At 37.6% G+C, this 20,047-nt stretch overlaps 2 protein-coding genes across 3 annotated transcripts in view; both read left to right on the top strand.

The window, feature by feature from the left end:
• kiz (kizuna centrosomal protein) overlaps positions 1-6,490 on the top strand; it is a 49,615-nt gene extending 43,125 nt beyond the window's left edge. Inside the window, exons 14-15 of the mRNA XM_088906482.1 lie at positions 4,519-4,562; positions 6,249-6,490. Coding sequence (XP_088762608.1) covers positions 4,519-4,562; positions 6,249-6,352 — 148 coding nt within the window. The 3' untranslated portion in view covers positions 6,353-6,490. The remainder of the gene's footprint in view (positions 1-4,518; positions 4,563-6,248) is intronic.
• A 6,839-nt stretch (positions 6,491-13,329) lies between these two features.
• The window catches only part of xrn2 (5'-3' exoribonuclease 2), a 50,536-nt gene continuing 43,818 nt past the window's right edge, over positions 13,330-20,047 (top strand). Inside the window, exons 1-5 of one of the 2 annotated variants that reach the window (XM_088931819.1) lie at positions 13,330-13,552; positions 15,799-15,926; positions 16,010-16,121; positions 17,156-17,267; positions 18,608-18,666. In XM_088931819.1, the coding sequence (XP_088787945.1) occupies positions 13,478-13,552; positions 15,799-15,926; positions 16,010-16,121; positions 17,156-17,267; positions 18,608-18,666 (486 nt within the window). In that variant the 5' untranslated portion in view covers positions 13,330-13,477. The remainder of the gene's footprint in view (positions 13,553-15,798; positions 15,927-16,009; positions 16,122-17,155; positions 17,268-18,607; positions 18,667-20,047) is intronic. The other variant, XM_088931809.1, reaches the window with a different exon arrangement.

The raw sequence follows: 20,047 nt of genomic DNA, 5'->3' as shown, positions 1-20,047 counted from the left end.
AGAATATTTCTATGTCAACAATGTATGCTAGTTCTCCCTTTCTTAATTGTTTCATTAAAAAATCCCCAAAATATGACTGCTAGTTTGTGTAAATATTCACAAATACAGTACAATTAATTATTGCAGCTGGCTTTACAGGGGGTATATAGGTAGCTACACAGGCATAGATGCATACATAGATTAGTTTGAAATATAAAAGCTAGTTGCAATAATTAAGCCTATTTATGCATAACGCTGCTATTGAAGGCTCTCATATTAGTACAGTAGTCAAAAGTTTAAAAGCTAAATTCAACCCTTAACAGAACACTTGTTCAGAACAATACCGTTCGTATCTGCAGTTTAAAAGCAGACCCTATTAAAATAAATTAAAAAGAAAAGTCACTGCGGTTACCCACCTGTGTTTTGTGACCGATAAGCAAGATGACGGTCTTTGAATGCTTGATCAAAATCCCAGATGCATTTCTCATCGTGTGAGTGCTGGTGATAGCAGCCGTTCAGCAGAGACTTTAAAACAGCTGCAGCTGCCACTCAGAGCCAGCAGGGGTCACTAGCACTTTGAAAAGCCGAGAAAGGCCCAGTGCATACCTTGCAGCCTATTTTTAAGTGATTTTAGTGAAGCAAAGCTCTAACGTTTGAAACAGTCCAAAACTGAAACAGTCTGCTGCAGGTCATAACTGGGACGGGAGTAGGAGTTGATGGGAGTGATGGGGTGCCCCCTTCTTACCTTCCACACAGCGTGGTTCTGGAGTGCTTGCTATTAGCATTTTCATGTGGGTGTGAGGGGCTTAAAAAAGGGAGGGTAAATAGAGGCAATATTTTTATCAGGTTGCACTAATTACACATGAAGTGCTAGGTGAGTACTATTTTAATAGATTGTCAACCTTTTTAACTTCTTTATTCCCATTCTCTGTACATAATGTTGGATTTCTGTTCCAACGTCACAAGACCCTAATCTTCTGTTTCCTTCAGCATCAAGACGTAGTGTTAGCGGTTAACACTCTTTCCATTGTTAGGTCATTTACCAATGTTTTGCAAAATTGTGTAGTATTGTACCCATTAAAACATAGTTACAGGAGGAATATACTTTTATTCATTAACTGTAAACTTCCGCCCTAATGATGTGCAATACTTGCATGAACACAAGTACATATACTGTCTCTCTATATAGTAACATTGAAAATTTGGTAACACCATGTAATGAGAGATTGGTAGAAAGAACAATGATGAATTGAGAACAGTCTTCTTCAATGTAATAAAGTTCTAGACCTTCATGTGTAAGTGTGATGTGCAGCCCAGTATTAATTTTTGGACTGGCACTTTTATCCAGAGCGACAACATTTGTACCCATTTATACAGTTGGGCATTTTATTTCACTGAGTGAAATACATTGCCCTACCTGAGAGTTCAACCCAAAACCTTACAGGTACAAGTACCTGAGCCCTAACCACAGCTGTTCTTTACAGACTTTACAGAAGAGTGTGCTTGTTGCATGATACACAACTGAAGGACATTGCATACTAATTGTGCTGCTAACTCTGAACACAGTTTCTTTCCTCTATTAAGAACATAAAGAAGGTTACAAAGAAGAAGAGGTTATTTGGTGCATCTGGATCATGTGGTCTAGTGTTGATCTCATCCAGCCGTTTCTTTCAAGAAGACAGGTTATCAGCTTTAATAACGTGGATAGGTAGCCAAGAATCCAGAATGGCAAAGCCCTTTGTATAAAAGTCTTGTTCTCGGTTGCAAATGCCCTTCCCCTTAGTTTCTGTTTGTGACTTGTTCATGTTAAAGTGCCATTTTAAAGTTCATTTAATTCACCACAGTTTAAGCAGTAGCTCAGACGTATTCCCATTGATACATAATTTACGGGCAACACACAACAGTCTCCTGCTGTACAGCATTTTTTGTGTAAGGAGGGCAAATTAGGGTGCTGTCATCCCAGTAGTCAGAGTGAATAACTACAGGCATTGCTCCCCGTTGCTCGGAATGTTTTATTTACGGATTTGTCTAAGAAGAAGCTAACACACTTACTCAACACAAATTATACTTATGTTCAAACAAGAAGAACACATTGCCACCATTAAATCAGTTTTGAGAACATTGGTTAAAAGAGACTCACTTCAGATTTCTCTCATGTGTAAAGCAATGCCATTCCTATATGTTTTTCATGAACACACTTTTCTTTTTAAAATTTCTCACAAATCTAACAAATACAGCAAAAAAAATTGTTTCCCCTCCCCCCACGAAGTAAATTCAGGGAGTTGTATTTAAATTCTTTAGAACATCTTTTCTCTATTTGACATTTTACTGAAATGGAGGTTTTTACTCGTGTTGATGAAAATATTTGAAGAATTCTCCTAAAACTGTGCAAAGTGCTGTATCTGTAAAATGTATTATCAGCATTTACTGAAAACCGGCTTTAGTGTGTGCTCTACAAGTGTGTGATTTCTAAATATTATACAAACATGCTAGAAATAAACTGAGAATATTTTAAAAAATATTCATCATATTGTACAGTACTTTCAGTTCTGTTTTTTATGTACTGCAGAGCTTAAAAATAGAGACAATTGCAAGTTAATATTCATATCATTGCTTCACGTACATAATGTAAAATTTAACACATGATGAACCAGCATAAATGTTTATGGAAACAGAGTATTAGATTTAAAGGGTCAAAGCCATTTTCAGCTTTCAATGGTAATAGCAAAATCTTGAAATCAGCCCGATCATAAATAAAGTGAGACAGCTGATATGTAATTTCCATGTTCAAGAAAATAATGAATCTATCCTTTTGCTGGACCTGAGAATGACCAGTTTGAACGACCATGTAGTTACATTTTTTTCATTTATTCATATTTTTATGTACCATCTTATTGTGTGTAATTCTTGCATGTGGTTCCCTGGTAATCACAGTTGAATGGTCACTGAGAAAAGTACCAGGTTTTTTCATGAATAATGATAACAGTCTGTTAAATATGAAAAGGATATATACTGCCTGCTGTGGTGTATATGTGATACACAACAGGCATACTTTGTCTTTGTGTTTGGATGTGTATATATACCATATACTATAAATAGAAAAGGTAATCAAACATATAAAATGGGTTTATATCATGGGGGTAATCATTGACACCAACACATATCCATTGAAGTCTCATATAAATTATGAAAAAATATAATTTATTTCTGAGAAAATTAGTAGTGTAAACAATGAGATAATTACTTATATTGTTGGCACATCTAAGTACAAAAATGATAAAAAATTAGCAAGTTTACTGTACATTGCTACACAAATATGGCAAAAACCTTTTATATTCTTAGAATGGCAGCATGATCAATTATGGAGAAGTACAAGCAGGCAAGTGCAGCCAAGACCCTCTACATAAACACCAAATAAAATACAGGGTGTGTGCAAATGGGAGGATCAATAGTTCAGTAGGTCCACTGAACCAGTCTCCAGGGACTGCAGAAAGGGTGCAGTGGTACCTGAACCAGCAGGGCATCAGGACTGTATTCCATTGTATTGTGATAATGTCAACAGAAATAACTAAAAAAAACTTTAAAACACATTTGTAGAAAAATGATGAGTACTTTGATGAATATTCATTAAAATTAAGTTTTTTATTGATAATTCAAATTCTTTAAGCTGTTTTTGTATGTAGCTTCAATGCATAAGATACCAAGAGAGTATACCAGAAGTGAAATAATATATTTTATTGTGAATTTGATAAAACTATTTGATTGCACACTTTTTTCCTTCCAGTTTTACTTATTTCAGTACATTTTGTATAATTTTGACTACTTTGTTACAGGGTAAAATAGATTTGTTTTACATATACAATAGAGAGTTTGCCTTGACCATTTAAATATTTGAAAGAATGTCTTCCAATGCTTTTTTAACTCACGTCAAGTAAGAAACATACTCTTCTTATGTTTTGATGATGCAAAGCAAATGTGCTATTTTTATTTAAACGTGTCTCTAAAAAACCAGCTGAACCAGTAACTTTAAACATTTTAATTTGTATTGCTTCTGTACATACATGGCATTTGGACATAGCAGAAAAAGGGCACATCGATATAAGATGAAGGGGACACATTGTAGGGATTTGAAAAGGCCTTGTGATGATGTAAATAGAAGAAGAGGCTTTTAAAAGCAGAACAGACTGCTGCATATGCATCAATGCAGATCAAAGCCTGCTCAGGGGTCATGCATTTACATAGCGATATCACTGATGCTATGGGAACCCAGCAACCCTGTTCTTAGAACACTTGTAAATAATGAGAGTCTTGTGGAAGTCCTTTAGTACTATTAGAACAGAAGTCAATGAAGTTTCTTGGGTTTATGTCTACACATAAAGGGCTTTACATATAAATCTTTTTCCATGAGAATTAGTCTAGAACTGAAATTTGGCACTTTTCCTCCTCCTCGAATGTACGGAAAATACTTTGCGTCATTGTTTGCAATTTTCACATTTTGGGGGTGTTCATAAGAACGATGTTTTTTTTTGTTACCATTAGGGATGAAGGCAAGAAGAAAACTATTTCTGCTGTGAAATCTAAAGGTGAGTCTAATAACAAACTTCAATTTTTTGTTAAATTGCTTATGAAAATCATAGCCTAAAGAGTAGCTTAAATTGTATTACATAAATATGCATATACAGTATATATAGTGCATACTAATGAGTTACTGTAGACTGTTTAATTATACTATAGCAACATACTAGAATTCCTTCACCATCTGACATTTAAATAGTAAAAAAACTCAAAATCAAATCTGTAGACTGAAAACAGAATGTGTACATTAGAAGTATACACATAATCAGTTCCTTCTATGAAATGCACCACCTTCAGGATGGTTAACAACCTGTAAATCATCACTACTATATTGTATATTTCACAGGAAAGTTGATTATAATCAGAATAGCCAGTTTTCTCACTGTTTGTTTTCATGGCTGGTTTTGTAATGGACTTTCTTGTTGCTGATAATATAATTTATTCAGCTTTCTTATTTTGAAGGGGAAGACAGAAAAACTCATTACACTGACTTTAACTCTGATTATAACGTTGCCTACACTCAACTAAATATCACTGTCCCTGGCCCAATGTAAACAACAGCAGGCCAAGCAGTGGTACTGAAGACAACTGTAGTCAGAAAGTAGTAACAAAACATAAGTAGTCTCATACGTTTAAACTATTCATCTGGGGTGACGGTTTTTGTAATTCAGTTAGCAAACTGTACATCTAGCTCAGTATTCCCGTTTCCCTCCATTTACCCCTGTGCCACATCCCTTGCCCGTGACTGTAATGTGAGTGCGGGTTTCAGTGCAGACCCCTTCGCTTGTGATTTATTTCACTCCACAAGCCCTGCCTGATAAAAAAAAACACTTATTTTACTAGTAAAGACAATGAAACAGTTGAGACCGAGGAAGCTGAGAAGAAACACAGCCAGCACAGTTATTATTTTTATACAAATCGTACGTCTGTTCTCAATCTCCAATTATATCGTTTTCATCTGAAATATGCCACTTTAAACTATAGGCCTAAATGAAAGATATTCGGTTTTATCAGTCAGGTTAAAAAATCATGTTCTCTGTGTCTTCTGAAGTCGTGGAGCTGCACCGCACTTTATAGGTTTTCCTCTGATCTGAAAGAACAGTCAATTTAAGCATTCAGACGTTTTAATCTTCACACAGTCCAGAAAGTAACCAAGTAGTGGCTCACGGCAAATCGTACAGTAAACGTTGACTGAGCCGTTATTATTTCAACCCAAATGGCGTGTAAAGCTGCCGCCACCTTATCCCTGTGCAATCTCTACTACAGTTCTCCTGTAGGTGAATTTACTTGGCTCAGTTTTGCCAATCTGGTCTTTGAATTTGTGGGTCATTCTATCTGACTGAATGGTTGGCACACAATCTCTTGAGGTTGTCAGTAGATGTGGGTTATAGTTTAACTCAGAACACGGGCAGACATAATTTTAAATTGTATGTACTCAGTGGACATAGCATTAAGAGCATGAAAGTATCAAAATATGAATACATTTAGTTTAAGGAGTGTGAAGACTTTATTTTACCAATATTGGAGATTCACATTAAATTTCCCAAACGTTGCTGTAATTTATGCATCATTGTGAGAATTATTAATCGAATTTGAATTTCTTGGAAGGGCAACCTTAAAATCTGTATTTGAGATTTTGCACTGTGCACTATGCATTTCACTTTATTACACTTACCTGTTTCTTTTCTCTTCAGCTTTCTGGGGTGAATCAGATGACAGCAACACCGATATTGAAGCTGCCTTGCGTCCTCAAATTCACAGCACAAACAGTGACGACTTTGATGACTTCTACGACTAACTGTGTGGCTTAGTCAGACAGATTAATGAAGAAGGACTGTTTATTAAAAGTATCATTGTAATGCATTTTGTACGGTATCTAAATTACAATTATGTATTTAAATGAACAGAATATAAGAAATACACTTGTGTTTTCAGATGCTTGTGTCTGATTTTTCAATTTTATTTTCATATTTTTGAAAGTTAATATTAAATGTTAAAAACTAAGGTCTCATACATTGCTAACAGTGCTATATTATGAGCATTTGCACTTAGTAGTCCGTAATAGTTTGCTTGCATTTTAATAGCAAAGCAAAGGTATTTTTATTTCCCATCTTCAGTATGTTAAATATTCATTCAGAAAAATGAAAGATCGGGACACCTCATTAGCTTTAAACAAATGGTTCCCACAAGCCAAGACAAGGTCTCAGGATCCAGGTCTCAGCTCTGCCAGCAGGCACCTGTGACAGAGATTGTCTGAGCCGCAGGGTACTGTGCCCGAGAACTGAAAGGGCTGTGTGTAGCAGATAGTTTTGACAGTACATTTTTAGTTAAATACCCATTCAATCCTAATCCCTGCTGTTCTGGTATGAGGTTTGTAGCTGTAAACCTGACTTCATGAACGGGCTTTTCCTAATTAAAAAGGCACAATCACCATCTATTGCAATTTGTCTTCTTTTAGTGGTATAATCACAAAAATTTAAAAATGCTCATTTAAATAGCTGCAATTTGGATATAAAAGAAAATTAAGTTTTTAATTGTAGAATTAAGCATGTCTTTATTATTGGAAATATACTGTATATTCAAATACATGAACTTTGACACTGATGGTAACCCTGTTTGAAATATTCAATCTAAATGACTTTTTGGATTGGAGATTAATAGATGAAAAGATTAAACTTGTTTTTAAAAAGGGGATTGTTTTTAATTTTAAGTGTTGTGGAGCTGATACCTAGGCTTCCTTCAAGAAAAGGCTGGATAATTTCCTTGGATCAATTAGCTACTAATTGCCAACCAGGCCAAATGGCCTCCTCTCATTAAAAACCACTCTTATGTTCTTATGAGATGACACAATAAAATAACAGCTTTTAATCCAAGGACAGTGAGCCAAACACATTAATATTGTAATTACAGTTTAACACACTATTTAGTGAATTGTGTAATACTTCATTTGAAGCTCTAATTGTCCGTGTTTACATAAAAGAAACTTTCAATTTATTTTAATGTAATCAATGTGAAAAGGGCAAAACATTGAAGAAAATTCCAACTTTAACTGAATTTCAAAACTGACAATACACACTCTGAACACATTATGCCAAAGCCATTCTATGTTGTTACATCTTTATAATATTGTTGGAGAAATTATACTAACCTAATATCTCTGTGCATGCTGTACCTTTCTGATATTATAATCATCTAGCTTCTCAAAATCATGAGTGTTGTTTATGGGTTGTTTTCAGTGAACAACTATACAAAAAAGACTTTTGGAAATCAGAAAATGAACCAAATATGTTTTCATTAGTCTTACATACATTACGTAGGTGTGAACTGCCAATACTTCTGGATAAAGACATTTTACTTAATTTTCAGAACAATAGAACACCATATAAATCCGAACGTTTAATTCAAATATTTCAAATTTCATTACAAATGTCCGTTCCTCTGCTGTTTAAAAACTGCCATTGAGTTACATCTAAAAAAATGGCCATAAAGGCACTCAGAGTTCAGGTTGAGCCAAATAGTCCAGACATTATAGAGCACAGGCCATATAACGGTGTCTTGGCAGCTCAGTCCCAATGCATGATACAGTATCTAGGTAAACTGGCATCTCTGAGAGGAACCTGCCCTTCCCCTGAATGCTGAACTACTGAAAGTGGAGGGATGGATTTTTCCCAAAGCAACACTGTACAATTGGCTGAGCATCTCGGGGTTTGGATGGACTCGGTTTCTCTTGGATATTGGGGCTACAGTGACACAGGTGCTTGCAAGGTACTGCTCCTGTCGTCAGTGCTACAGCTACAGCAGGTCTCCTGCAGGCCTCTGTGCAGCCTGTCAACTGAGTTTGTGACAACTGGGTGTGTTGGAAGAGCTGATCCACAGGTATTCTTCCTCCCCAAGGGGTATAGCTAATCATGTAGCTATAAAACCTAGATATAAACAATTAGCAGCAACAGGCTGCGTCAGTTTAAAATACAAAACTAAGACGTCTCTTCCCATTTGGCGTGGTTGATCATTTAGTTGTATTCTTACAGTTTGTATATGCTCAACTGGAGTTTAAAACTGTAACTGAAAGGCCTATTGTCTTCTTTTTTTTCTAAACTATATAGCCAATAAATTGATTTTCCTTAATATTTTCTTAGATATATAGAGGGTTTAGTTAAGATTTTGAATTGCTGATGTATGTATTCTAGACAGTGTTGAACCTGTCCACTGTACATAAGAACTCCTGCTACCATTCCTGTGCTATATTTAATTTTTCTGAATCCACATCATTCTCTAATATGAAAAGCACTGGCATTCAGTATACCAGCACGATTCAGATTCCATTAGTCAGCTTAGGTGACTTTATATGCCTGAACCTTCTAAAGTAGGAGGACTCCACACTCATTACCAATAATGGCTACAGTTTGCCTTGACCTAACATGGAAGGTGAACGTGTCTGAATAATTTTGAGTTTGCTAAAAAGCTCCCTCACATAATATCTGTTAAGGAGCATGTCAACAGATACTTGTGCACAGCCGATAGCACCGTAAGAGTCGAGTTATATTGTACTAATATGTAACAACACAATAAACATTTTTTAAGAGAACTTTTCCTGAAAAAAATCTCCTCGTCATGAGTCTCCATTAGTTTGCCTCTATTATTTTGATGTGCTATGAAACCGAGTCAGAAAAACAACGAATTTGTGATAGAAATTTTTCTCTTGTTAAATAAATAATTGAAATACATGCCCCACCCATATTAAAGCGTGTGTACTGTAAAAATACAAGAAACATGCAAATTGATTTTATAAGATATTTATATATTGTTTTGTCTTCTTGCACAAGCTGCTTAGAAGTGGTGGGGATGAGAAATTGTCAAGTGGTCTATCATTATAATGTGAAACACGACGACTTGCATTTTCAGTGTATCTGTGTTTAATGTAGTTTTTTTATTTTTCGCTTTTCTGCGTGGATTCTGATCAATTTACGGTACGATTCAGCACCGATCAGAGCCAAACGTTCCAATCGTACTATCATTCCTGTCCTATGGGAGAAAGTAAAGGTATTTTCCCAGGCAATTGCTACTACATTAATATTTGTGTTTTGAGATGTACGGTATACAGTATGTCTTAACAGTGTACTCATGGGATGAAATATATTAAAAGATCTGCACCATCTCCAGTTTCTGTTTTCCTCTGCAGCCTTCCTTTGCCCAATTTACAGCTTATGATTAAAAATAATAATAGTAAATTAATTTAAAAACATAATTCCACGATGAAAACGAGGGGGAAAAAATGTCTACATGTAATCAGAAACATGTAAACAGTATTTTATCTCTGTCAGGCATTTAATGCTCATGCTCACGTTTTGTATACAACAATGAAAACTAAACCCAAGAGAATGACCACTTTTTGTTTGCAATGTACAAAGTGAGAAAAACTTAAACCTGTTTTAGTTGCCTTTTTGCAAACAATTTAATTGAAACTAAACCACACATGTTTTTTGGATCTTTCTCCAGCTCACACAGGTAACTTTCCCAAGATACTGTATGTCAGTCAGTGAAATCGAGTACAGTCAAAACATTGTGAGCAATTGCTTTTAAAAGGGAATTTTATTTTTTAGCAACAAATACATCCTCTGCTAAGCATGCTTAACTCTACAACTTTTTTAGACCTACAAATTGATATGTAAGCCTACATGAGGCAAATAAAAAGCAAAAAAAAAAAGAATTACACAGTTATTGATTAATTCAATTTTCTAATTTAATTTAAAACATGAAAAAAATGCAACAAATTATATAAGTAATTTCTGGTAGTGGAGGGAGACTGCATGGGTTATCCTGAAGGGAGTTTCAATGTTTTGCACTATGCAGATAATTGGGGGAAAAGCTGTGTCCCCACACTGGAGAAGCTTTATCAGAAAGCACAAGTCAAAGGATGTATTAAAGTTAGAGCCCTAGGGAAAGCGTATATTCTGTAGCTCAGATACCCAAAGGAGCTCTGTTTCCTGACTGTCTGTTGGTGGAGCTTAGGCTGAAAGAAAAACAACTAGATAATCCACTACTGTTGCCTGCTCTGGTAAGAGATATCTAAGTGGAACAACATAGCGACTCTTAAGAAGGCATTTGCACATCCTCCAGTTCAAGTTCATCGTGCCTGAACACCTGCTGTCTCTGTCCTACAGTAGCTAAAGCCAAAATGGATCATTTGAAAGACACCAAAAAGCAAATCTCATTTCTTACTGTTCAGTCACATCATCACAAGCAAGGTGCATGTCTATGTAAAGAAGACAGTATGCAAAGCCACTATTCATCATCCTATAGCAGCAGTTCTCTGGTAGACCAGGGGATTGAAAGCTCTCAGTCATGGTCCCATTCAGAGTTATCTGTTACGACTGAGTACAAGATATACACAAAATAAAGGAATGTGTTAAGAGTGGAAATGTCACACTGGCTGCAAAACTTCTTGAGGCTCAAGTATGTTAAGCACTTGGATAACTGCAAAGGCATCCAGTGGAGCACAGTCATGAACCCGTTCCATTGGAACAGAACTCCAGTTTACAGCCTTATATTTATGTGAAAATTGTTCTTACTAATCACCAAACAGGCAATACTGGTCCTGGCCAATAATGGACAGTGTGTCTGCTGGATTTTTAGATTTTTTTCAAAGCACCAACACCTGAAGAGCCTGGAGAAGTCGTTAAATTGGTTAGCCAATTAAAGCTATAATGAACTCTAGGTCAAGGATCAGAATCAGAACCAGCTGGGCCGTGTGATTCTAAAACCAAGATAACGTTGAAATTAGGATAAATTTACAATGTCATCTCAGAAACCGCGTCACTGTTAACAGTAACATTTCAACAATACTACCCAGACCACCTGAGCCCGCTGCGCACTGCTGTTTTGAGGTTGAGAAAACACAAATGTCCACATCTTGATATTGTTAGAAACGTTGTCTGCTATCAGTTGTTGACCAAACCAATTCCCCATCCAATAAGGACTGATGCTGCAGTGTTTGGAGTACTTGTTTTGTGATCTAACTGGGGCTGAGTACATAGAGAATGTAAAGCTCCAAGATTTGTGCCATAGGCAGCACAGTGGCACAGTGGTTAGCATTGCTGCCTCACCGCGCTAGGGCCCTGGGTTCAATTATGGACCTGGTCTGCTATCTGTGTGGAGTTTGTGTGTTCTCCACATGTTTGCATGGGTTTCCTCCAGGTGCTCCATTTTCTCCCACAGTCCAAATACACACTGGTACGTTAACTGGCTTCTGGAAAAAAATGAGTGTCTGTATGTGCTCGTTAATGGACTGGCGCCCTGTCCAGGACATAACATGCTTGCCAGGATAGGCTCCGGGCTCCACTGTGACCCTGGATCGGAAGATGCAGTTAGGAAATGGAGAGATAGGAAGAAATGGAGAGACTTATCTGCGAGAGACAGTTGATCTTTGAAAAGTGAGAAAATTAATTTTCTGTTGTTCACTGGTGAGCAAGGTGATAAGAGAAAAAAGCACTGAGAAAGGACCCACTGGCTCTCAAAGCAGGAATATTCATCTTGGTATCCATGTAATCTTTCTGAGGGACATATCATCTGTGAACTGGTGAACTGTGGGCTTTCACCATCACCTCCAGATTGACTGTTAAGGACATGAGGAAGGCTCTACCAGAAAAATCCAGGAGGACAGTCCCATAATCTTTTTTAAAGAATGTTTGCTCTAGTGCCAAATTAAATTAAGATAATGTTAAAGTGATGATAAAAAATGAATTCTGGATAAAGAAAACTTAATACACATTTTCTACACTTTAAATGCACTATAGGGGTTGGTCACTTATCGTTTGTCAACATTACAAATGAAAGACAGTTTTTGAGACACCAGGATTGTTGTTAGAGATTGTGACATCAGTGTATTTAGCGGAGATTTTACTTTCTGACCTTCAATTTTATTTAATCCATATCAATTATATATATATGATACATACATAGCTTATTACCCATCTAAACAAAGTCGCAGATACATTCAGTGTCTGTGCACGAATTAAGTGTATAATGATGTATAAGGTAATTCCAAAAAATATTTTTTTGTACATCGATGAAGAAATAGAGATTAATTTACTCACCTGTGGAGGTACTGCGCACCCTAATTGAAAACCTACTAAACCCAGACAACTGAAACAATGTAATTTAAAACCCTTACATTTGCATTAAAGTGTTTTTTTTTAATTTTATGCATCTACTACCCCGTATCGGACTGCAATAGCATTAACACTTTTAATCCCTAAAACTGCACAATCTGAAAATCTGCACAAAATACATGTATTGCTCTCCTGTTTCAAGATGATCTTCCCCACAGTTTACATAGAACACAGATCCAGAATTTAGAATAATTTAAAATTTAGACATTTAGAGAAAACGCCTATTAAAAATGTTTTTATGTTACAGATCAGGGGGTAGGTTGTGATATGTAACATGTTACATGTACAGCGATATAACATGTTACATATCACGGGCTGCCTGAATCTATGATAAATATCTAATTAGTCAAACGTTTAATTTTATTTTCATTCCTGTACCGTTTCTGCTCGATACGCTACACACAGCCTAAAAACAAATCCAACATACTATTTTTTGTTACCAGAGTTCACTGTTCTAAAGTCGTTGAAATACCCGACGTCACGAACCCAGCCAGCCCTGACTCGCGCTGCCGTTCAAACCCCGCCCCGTGTTAGCGCGAGCGCCCCCGCAGAGGCTCGGGCGTCACTACCCACCATGCTCTTCAGTTAGGTTAACAAACGACCCGGATGTGCGTCATGTGGTTCCGGTGGCTCTTGGTCACGTTGTGGATGCAAATTTGTCTCTGGTTTGTTTTCGTCTTTTAAGTGCGAACGCATTTTTTAATAAAAGAAAACGTCGTCGGGAGCCAGTTGTCTTGAGTATTTTTTTATCGGAGATGGGAGTCCCGGCGTTTTTTCGCTGGCTGAGTCGGAAGTATGCATCAATTATTGTTCATGCCGTGGAGGAGAGGGTAAGTGTGTTGGTATTGCTATTAGGCTTGTTAGTATTAAAGTTATCAAGGCCTGAAGCATCACCACAAAGGGCCTAACATTTAAAATTTCAGTTCTTTCGCCTCGTTATTGAAGCGAATTCGGGTTCTTCCGACATCCCTGTTATGCGCAGGGGCGCATTCGTCACATTATTTTATGAAGTTTGCGTTCGTTCATAATAATGTTAATAACTTAAACGTGACTAACGTGAAATTTTACTATTTAAAACTTTTTGCACAATTTACGCGGGGTTGGAGTTTACATTCCAAATGCTTTATTCAACATGCTGAAATTTACGAAAGGGTACAGCTTTGACTCTCGTCGGAACTGGCGCCCTGACTGTCTTAACAGGTTTTGGGAAGAATTCTGTATCCTCTGGTTTCTGTTATCCCCAGAGCGATTTCTTATCATTGTGGAGTTCCACTGTGCCCCTCAATATGAGCCAAAATTAAAAGCAGGTTAGGGCGTAGCAATAATAAACGATCAGGGACTCTTTTTTTAAAAAAGCTTTCATTTTTTCATGCTAGCGATATACTTACTAAGAGGTGATATGCCATGACGTCCGAAGAAATAACTCACGAGTACAGTAAGAGTAGAAATGTTTAGGTTTCTTGGCACAGCAGTCTCCTCCACATTGACATGGGAGAGTCAAAAGCCAATCAGAGACTGTTTTATCAGGCAGCTCACAAAGTTAAGTGCGTCTCTGGAAGCCATGGTTCATTATTGCAGGGCAACCGTTGAGAGCGCTTTTACCTGTTCTGTTACGGTCTGGTCTGGGAAAATAGCTGCAGTGAGCGGCGCACTCTGCTTCTAAAATACTGCCTTTGATTTATCATCGGTTGCTTCCTTATACGCAACACGTTGAAACGGGGGGAAACTCTGAAGGTTATCAGTTACCCCTCCCACCCAGCTTCTCCCTTCAGCTGCTTCCCTTGTTGTAGATTTGATTTAGATAAGATCGTTTTATTGGCCATATACAATTTCTTGTATTAGGAATTTTGTCTTTTCGCATACCCCAGCTTGCTCTCCATAAGACACACAGACAGAGAGAAGCTTGGGGTTAGAGCGCAGGGTCAGCCATTTATACAGCGCCACTGGAGCAGTTGGGGTTAAGGGCCTTGCTCAGGGGCCCAACGGAGTAGGATTCCTCTGCCGGCCACTGGATACGAACCGGCAACCTTCCAGCCACAGGCGCAGATTCTGAGCCACAGAGCCAGAACCATTTCCCCCAAGTTCAAGTAGGCAGCTGCATCAGCACGCATTGGCTGCAAAGGCACAGGTAAAGGTTTATTCCCTGTTGAAAGGAAAAGAGCCCACAGCCGAAACGTTGCGCCTCTCTTTTCTTTTCCTTTCAGCAGGAAATAAACCTTCACCTACTCTTTTGAAATCTAGAATTGAGTAGTTCCACAAGAGCACCAATCCTGAAGCTATAACTGTTATAAAAGTGCTGGAGATTTTGCAGAAGTAGATATTCCAGACTAGTACTTTGCACTATAATCAATGTATTTCTATCTGTACAGCATTGTATTGTATTTTGTATATGACATGTGCATGTTATTTACGCCTTTTCTTTCTCTGATTTCTATCTCTCTCATCTTGGAAGGCACCAAAAACAACTTTGTTTGGCAACAAAGTTGACTTTGACTTGAATTTAAAACATAGAATAAAGCAGTTTTTACTTTCTAATCTGCAACAAAGATATTGAATTGATCTCACTTGTTATAACTGGTTTTCCAGTCAACGGGAGCTTCCTTGGCCAGACTGGTCTGTCGGGGCAGTAGGGTTGGATAAATAATGCGTACAGTTCCCACAGGAAAAACATTTTAATTGTGCGGGCTGTCTCAGAAATTGTGAAGTTGCCCTCATTAATATGCGGAAAGCCGAAGTAACATTTTTAAGATCTAAAATTGAGGTGCTTCATATCGGAACTAAATGTGGTGTCATTTATTTTTCTAATTGTTAGTGATAACACACCAGAACCGTGTCTGTGGCCAGAGTAGTGTATGAGGTGTGAATTTGGTTTGTGCAAAATGTAAAACTTCACGGTTTTTGCAAATCTGCAGCAATCGCTGTTATTCCACATTCAAAATGGTGGTGCATTGCAGTGAAACTTAAGGCTCTTGATTTTTTTGGTTGTCTGGTTGATGATTTTTGTTTTCCTGGAGAATAAAGTTTGTTCTTTCAGAAAGCTCCAGTTGTCCTAAGTATTGCTCTGATCTTTATTTAGGCAAAGGAATGCAATGGAGTTCGCATACCAGTTGATACCAGCAAACCTAATCCAAATGAAGTTGAGTTTGACAATTTGTACCTGGATATGAATGGAATTATTCACCCATGCACGCATCCAGAAGACAAGTAAGTAGTTTCCTTATTGTTTTTTCTTGTTTTTGTGTTCTCACTCCTGTATTTAACCCCAATTTGTTCTATTACATTTTCAGACCTGCCCCAAAGAATGAAGATGAAATGATGGTGGCAATTTTTGAATACATTGACCGGCTGTTTAACATTGTTCGTCCTAGAAGAGTCCTGTACATGGCTATTGATGGAGTTGTAAGTGTTTAAATTATTGTTATTATGTTATTTACATTATTTATCGTTAAGGATATTTTGTTAGCAGTAATTGGTGCATGTTGATGGTGTGATGGAAGGTGTCATACAGTCTGGAAAACGTGCTTTTTGTCAGACACCACTAATTGAATTTAGATTTTAGCCGAATCTGATAGAGAATATTTCTAGATTAAACTTTGCATCATGAACTACAAGATAAAAGTGTGAAAAGAACTTCATGATGCAACCAATTCTGGGTTTCTTGCAGATGTTTACAGACTAAAAATCGGTGCCACCTGGGTAAATAAATACATGAATGCCCACAAAATGTACACAAGAACCCATATTGAAATAATGTTCCGTAGTGATACACTGCAAGAACATTTACCATCCAGCAGCCACGTTGGTAATAACCGCTTAGCTCTCAAGCCTCGCACATTGGAAGATAATCTCCCTGTCTCATGCCTTGGACTGAAAATCTCACATATTTGCTTAAAGTCTAGGTTAATTAAAAAGTACTAATGTAACATTTTGAAATTTTTGTACAGAGCTGTCATCATGTACAATAGGGTTTGGGACCCTTGAGAGCTATGTTAGGAAGACGTAGGAAAAAAAAATAAGGTTACCCCATGCAGACAAATATTGTGTCCCTTTGTTGTTTGCCAAATAATTTTCAATGTGAAAAAAGACTTCTTGTCTCAGTGAGTGCAAAATAATAAGCAAAGACTCAGTAGTGAAAATAATACCATGATGGCTTGATGCATACAGAAAGTAGCAAATAGAAACATGTTTCAAGCACATGAGTAGCATCATGGTAATCCGACATCTTTTGATGAATGCTGTATAATCAAACCAGTTACAATAATGGGATAGCTAGTTTGTTCGCAAACGAGTAGAGTAATCCAGCTAGTTAGAGAGCTAAAGGGCAGGGCTGGGGGGGGGTGCCATTACCATTGCTCCCTTTAAAAAGGCTGTAAGTCAACTGGCTTTTGGTTTTGTGAAAATATTTGAAATGCTGTCTAACCCATTTTGTTTAGGCTCCTCGTGCCAAAATGAACCAGCAACGATCCAGGAGGTTTCGAGCCTCAAAAGAAGGAGCTGAGCTGACAGAGGAAAAGAAGCGAATAAGAGAAGAGATTTTTCAAAGAGGTGAGTGGTTTCCGGCACTCTTGAAAAAGTTGCAATTGGTCATACACAGGTATAGCATTTCCGGGAAATTTCGACCAAATTTTAACAAGCATTTGCTCCTGGTAAAGGAAAACAAAACCTTATTGACAAGGAAAAGAAAACATGGGAGGAATGAGTTTCATCATCATGTGTTCTGGTGTTTTAAAGATCTGTGCTTGTGATGGTTGAGTCTTCAGATGATTTAAAACATAGAAAAGGTTATGAACCCGGAGTGGCCTGAGGTTTTTGTGTACTTCTGAGAAGTTTTGCTGGATCTAGATGTAAAATGGCTAGTCATCTGTACAAGTCATTGAATAATGTAATATTTCAACAAATGTATCTACTAATTTGATTGTACAAAAGATAGTTACTTCAGAAAGTGTCCATTTACAGGCTGCTATTGCTCATAATCTGTTGAGATGTTGGATTTCAGAGCTGTGTGCCAGATACTTTCTCTGCATGTTTGCAAGACTGTAGGAAAACAAGCACATTAAAAATGTATTTTCTTTTTTGTGTTTGTGTGGCACAAATTCTGTGGCCTTTTTTTTAGACACAAAGAAACTTTGTGATTTTAATGTGCCTTGACAAATTAATGGGAAAATCATTAGAAATACAGACCCTTTCTATTGTGTTTTTATTTTAATAATGGCACAGTCTGTATTACCAATTGATTTAAAAATAATAATTGCTTACACTTATTTAGCGCTTTTCTGGACACTCCACTCAAAGCGCTTTACAGGTAATGGGGACTCCCCTTAACCACCAACAATGTGCAGCCCCACCTGGATGATGTGACGGCAGCCATAGTGCGCCAGAACGCTTCCCCGCACATCAGCTCTCAGTGGGGAGGAGAACAGAGTGATGAAGCCAGTTCATAGATAGGGATTATTAGGAGGCCATGATTGGTAAGGGCCAATGGGAAATTTGGCCAGGACGCCGGGGTGACACCCCTACTCTTTTCGAGAAACGCCCTGGGATTTTTAATGACCACAGAGAGTCAGGACCTTGGTTTTACGTCTCATCCAAAGGACGGCGCCTGTTTTTACAGTGTAGTGTCCCCGTCACTATACTGGGGCATTAGGACCCACATGGACTACAGGGTGAGCGTCCCCTACTGGCCCCACTAACACCTCTTCCAGCAACAAGCTTAGTTTTTCCCAGGAGGTGTCCCATCCAGGTACTGTAATAACCCAGCTCACACCTGCTGAGCTTCAGTGGGCTGCCAGTTGTGAGTTGCAGTGATATGGCTGCTGGCCATATTAGTACTTCTGTTTAAGATGAGTGTATATATAGAACTCCGTCAACTGTATTATTGCTTTTAGGTGGATACCTGCCCCCAGAAGAAATTAAAGAGAGGTTTGACAGCAATTGTATTACTCCAGTAAGTAAATATATTTTCATGTTTTGTTCATACCAAACTTCTGAATACGTTGTATCACGTTAGTTGCCAGGGCTTCCTAACATTTTTCAATGCATGACTTTTTTTTAAGCACCTTAATTTAATGTTACATTTAGCTTAATACACTGTACACAATTTTATTAATATCAAGATATAACAAGTATAATCTTAACTCTATTATATTTTAAATGTTGTTTGTTTCTCAATGAACCAAGCTTTTTTTCTGAATCATAGTAGCAAAAATATTCAGTTCAGCTTCATTGATGTACTGGAACCAAAATGAGTTCCAGGTTTGTGGTCCTTTTCGTGAAGAGGTGCTGCTGCTATACTCGCATAGTGTTAATCCTGACTACAGTATTACAGTGTGGGATATGGGCTTCGGGAATAAGCTACCAATCCATGCTGTTAAAAATTATACAATGGCTTCTTTCAGGAAATTGCAGAATAAAATCCTGTGATCAGTTAGCTGCAAGCAGCTAATTGGAATAGATGGGGCCCCTCTCGTTTGTTATTAATTTTTTTGTGCCTTTTAAGTAACAGCTGCCTACAGTCACTGCTGAATAACACAGGTTGAAGAAGATAACCTGAAGATAACATTCAGCCTTAACAGTGTAACAAGTAGCGTAGATGTGAGTAGCAGAAGAGGAAGCTAAAATGATACCTACCACGTTTGGATTTCATTGACCAAACTGTTTTTAAAGGAAAGCAGTTAGCATTATTAGGTGCACTTACCAAGGTGTTGACTTGTTTTAGGTGTAAAATGTCTAACTGCACCATATGTGAGGTCAGGTCTGCAGCAGGTTTTCGTGTGAAGAAACCTGGCATGTTACAAGTCATTTGGTGTAGTATTTCTTAAGCCGGCAGTAGCTTGAAATTTGAGAACAAAATGTTCAGCACAGCAGGCACCCTTTACAGCCAAACCAGGAGCCTCGCTGTAACGTCTGTTATTTGTATTGTCACTAGAATGATACCTGTTAATTTTTTGCGGGGAAAAAAAATAGACCAAACTATTTGTGCCCAGGAACAGTTAGTAGTATGGGATAAGTATCAACAAGGGAGCAAAACTATGGTCAGGTGGCCATCTTGCATCATGTAAAAACCTCTTTTACCATATTTTAGTTACATTATCTCTAGAATGATGACGTGTAAGTAATTGCCCTAATGTTTTTAAGGAGCAGCAGCTAGGTCCAAGTAGGTGTTGACGCGCTATGCAACCTGTTAGGTGCACATCTGAAACATGTCTGGGATGAAACCTGCAGCAGGTCTTAATCCAATGGTAGCCTTTTCTTGTGAACAAAATGGTCATGTGGTCATTGTGGGTTATACAGAAGTCCTGTTTGTCCCATGTCTTAACTGTATTATC

This window comes from Atractosteus spatula, chromosome 2 (assembly GCF_055471065.1).
Source record: "Atractosteus spatula isolate fAtrSpa1 chromosome 2, fAtrSpa1.hap1, whole genome shotgun sequence".
In the NCBI taxonomy this organism is placed as follows: domain Eukaryota; kingdom Metazoa; phylum Chordata; class Actinopteri; order Semionotiformes; family Lepisosteidae; genus Atractosteus; species Atractosteus spatula.
Note: the sequence above shows the minus strand (reverse complement) of the source record. Positions and strands in the feature narration are given on the sequence as shown.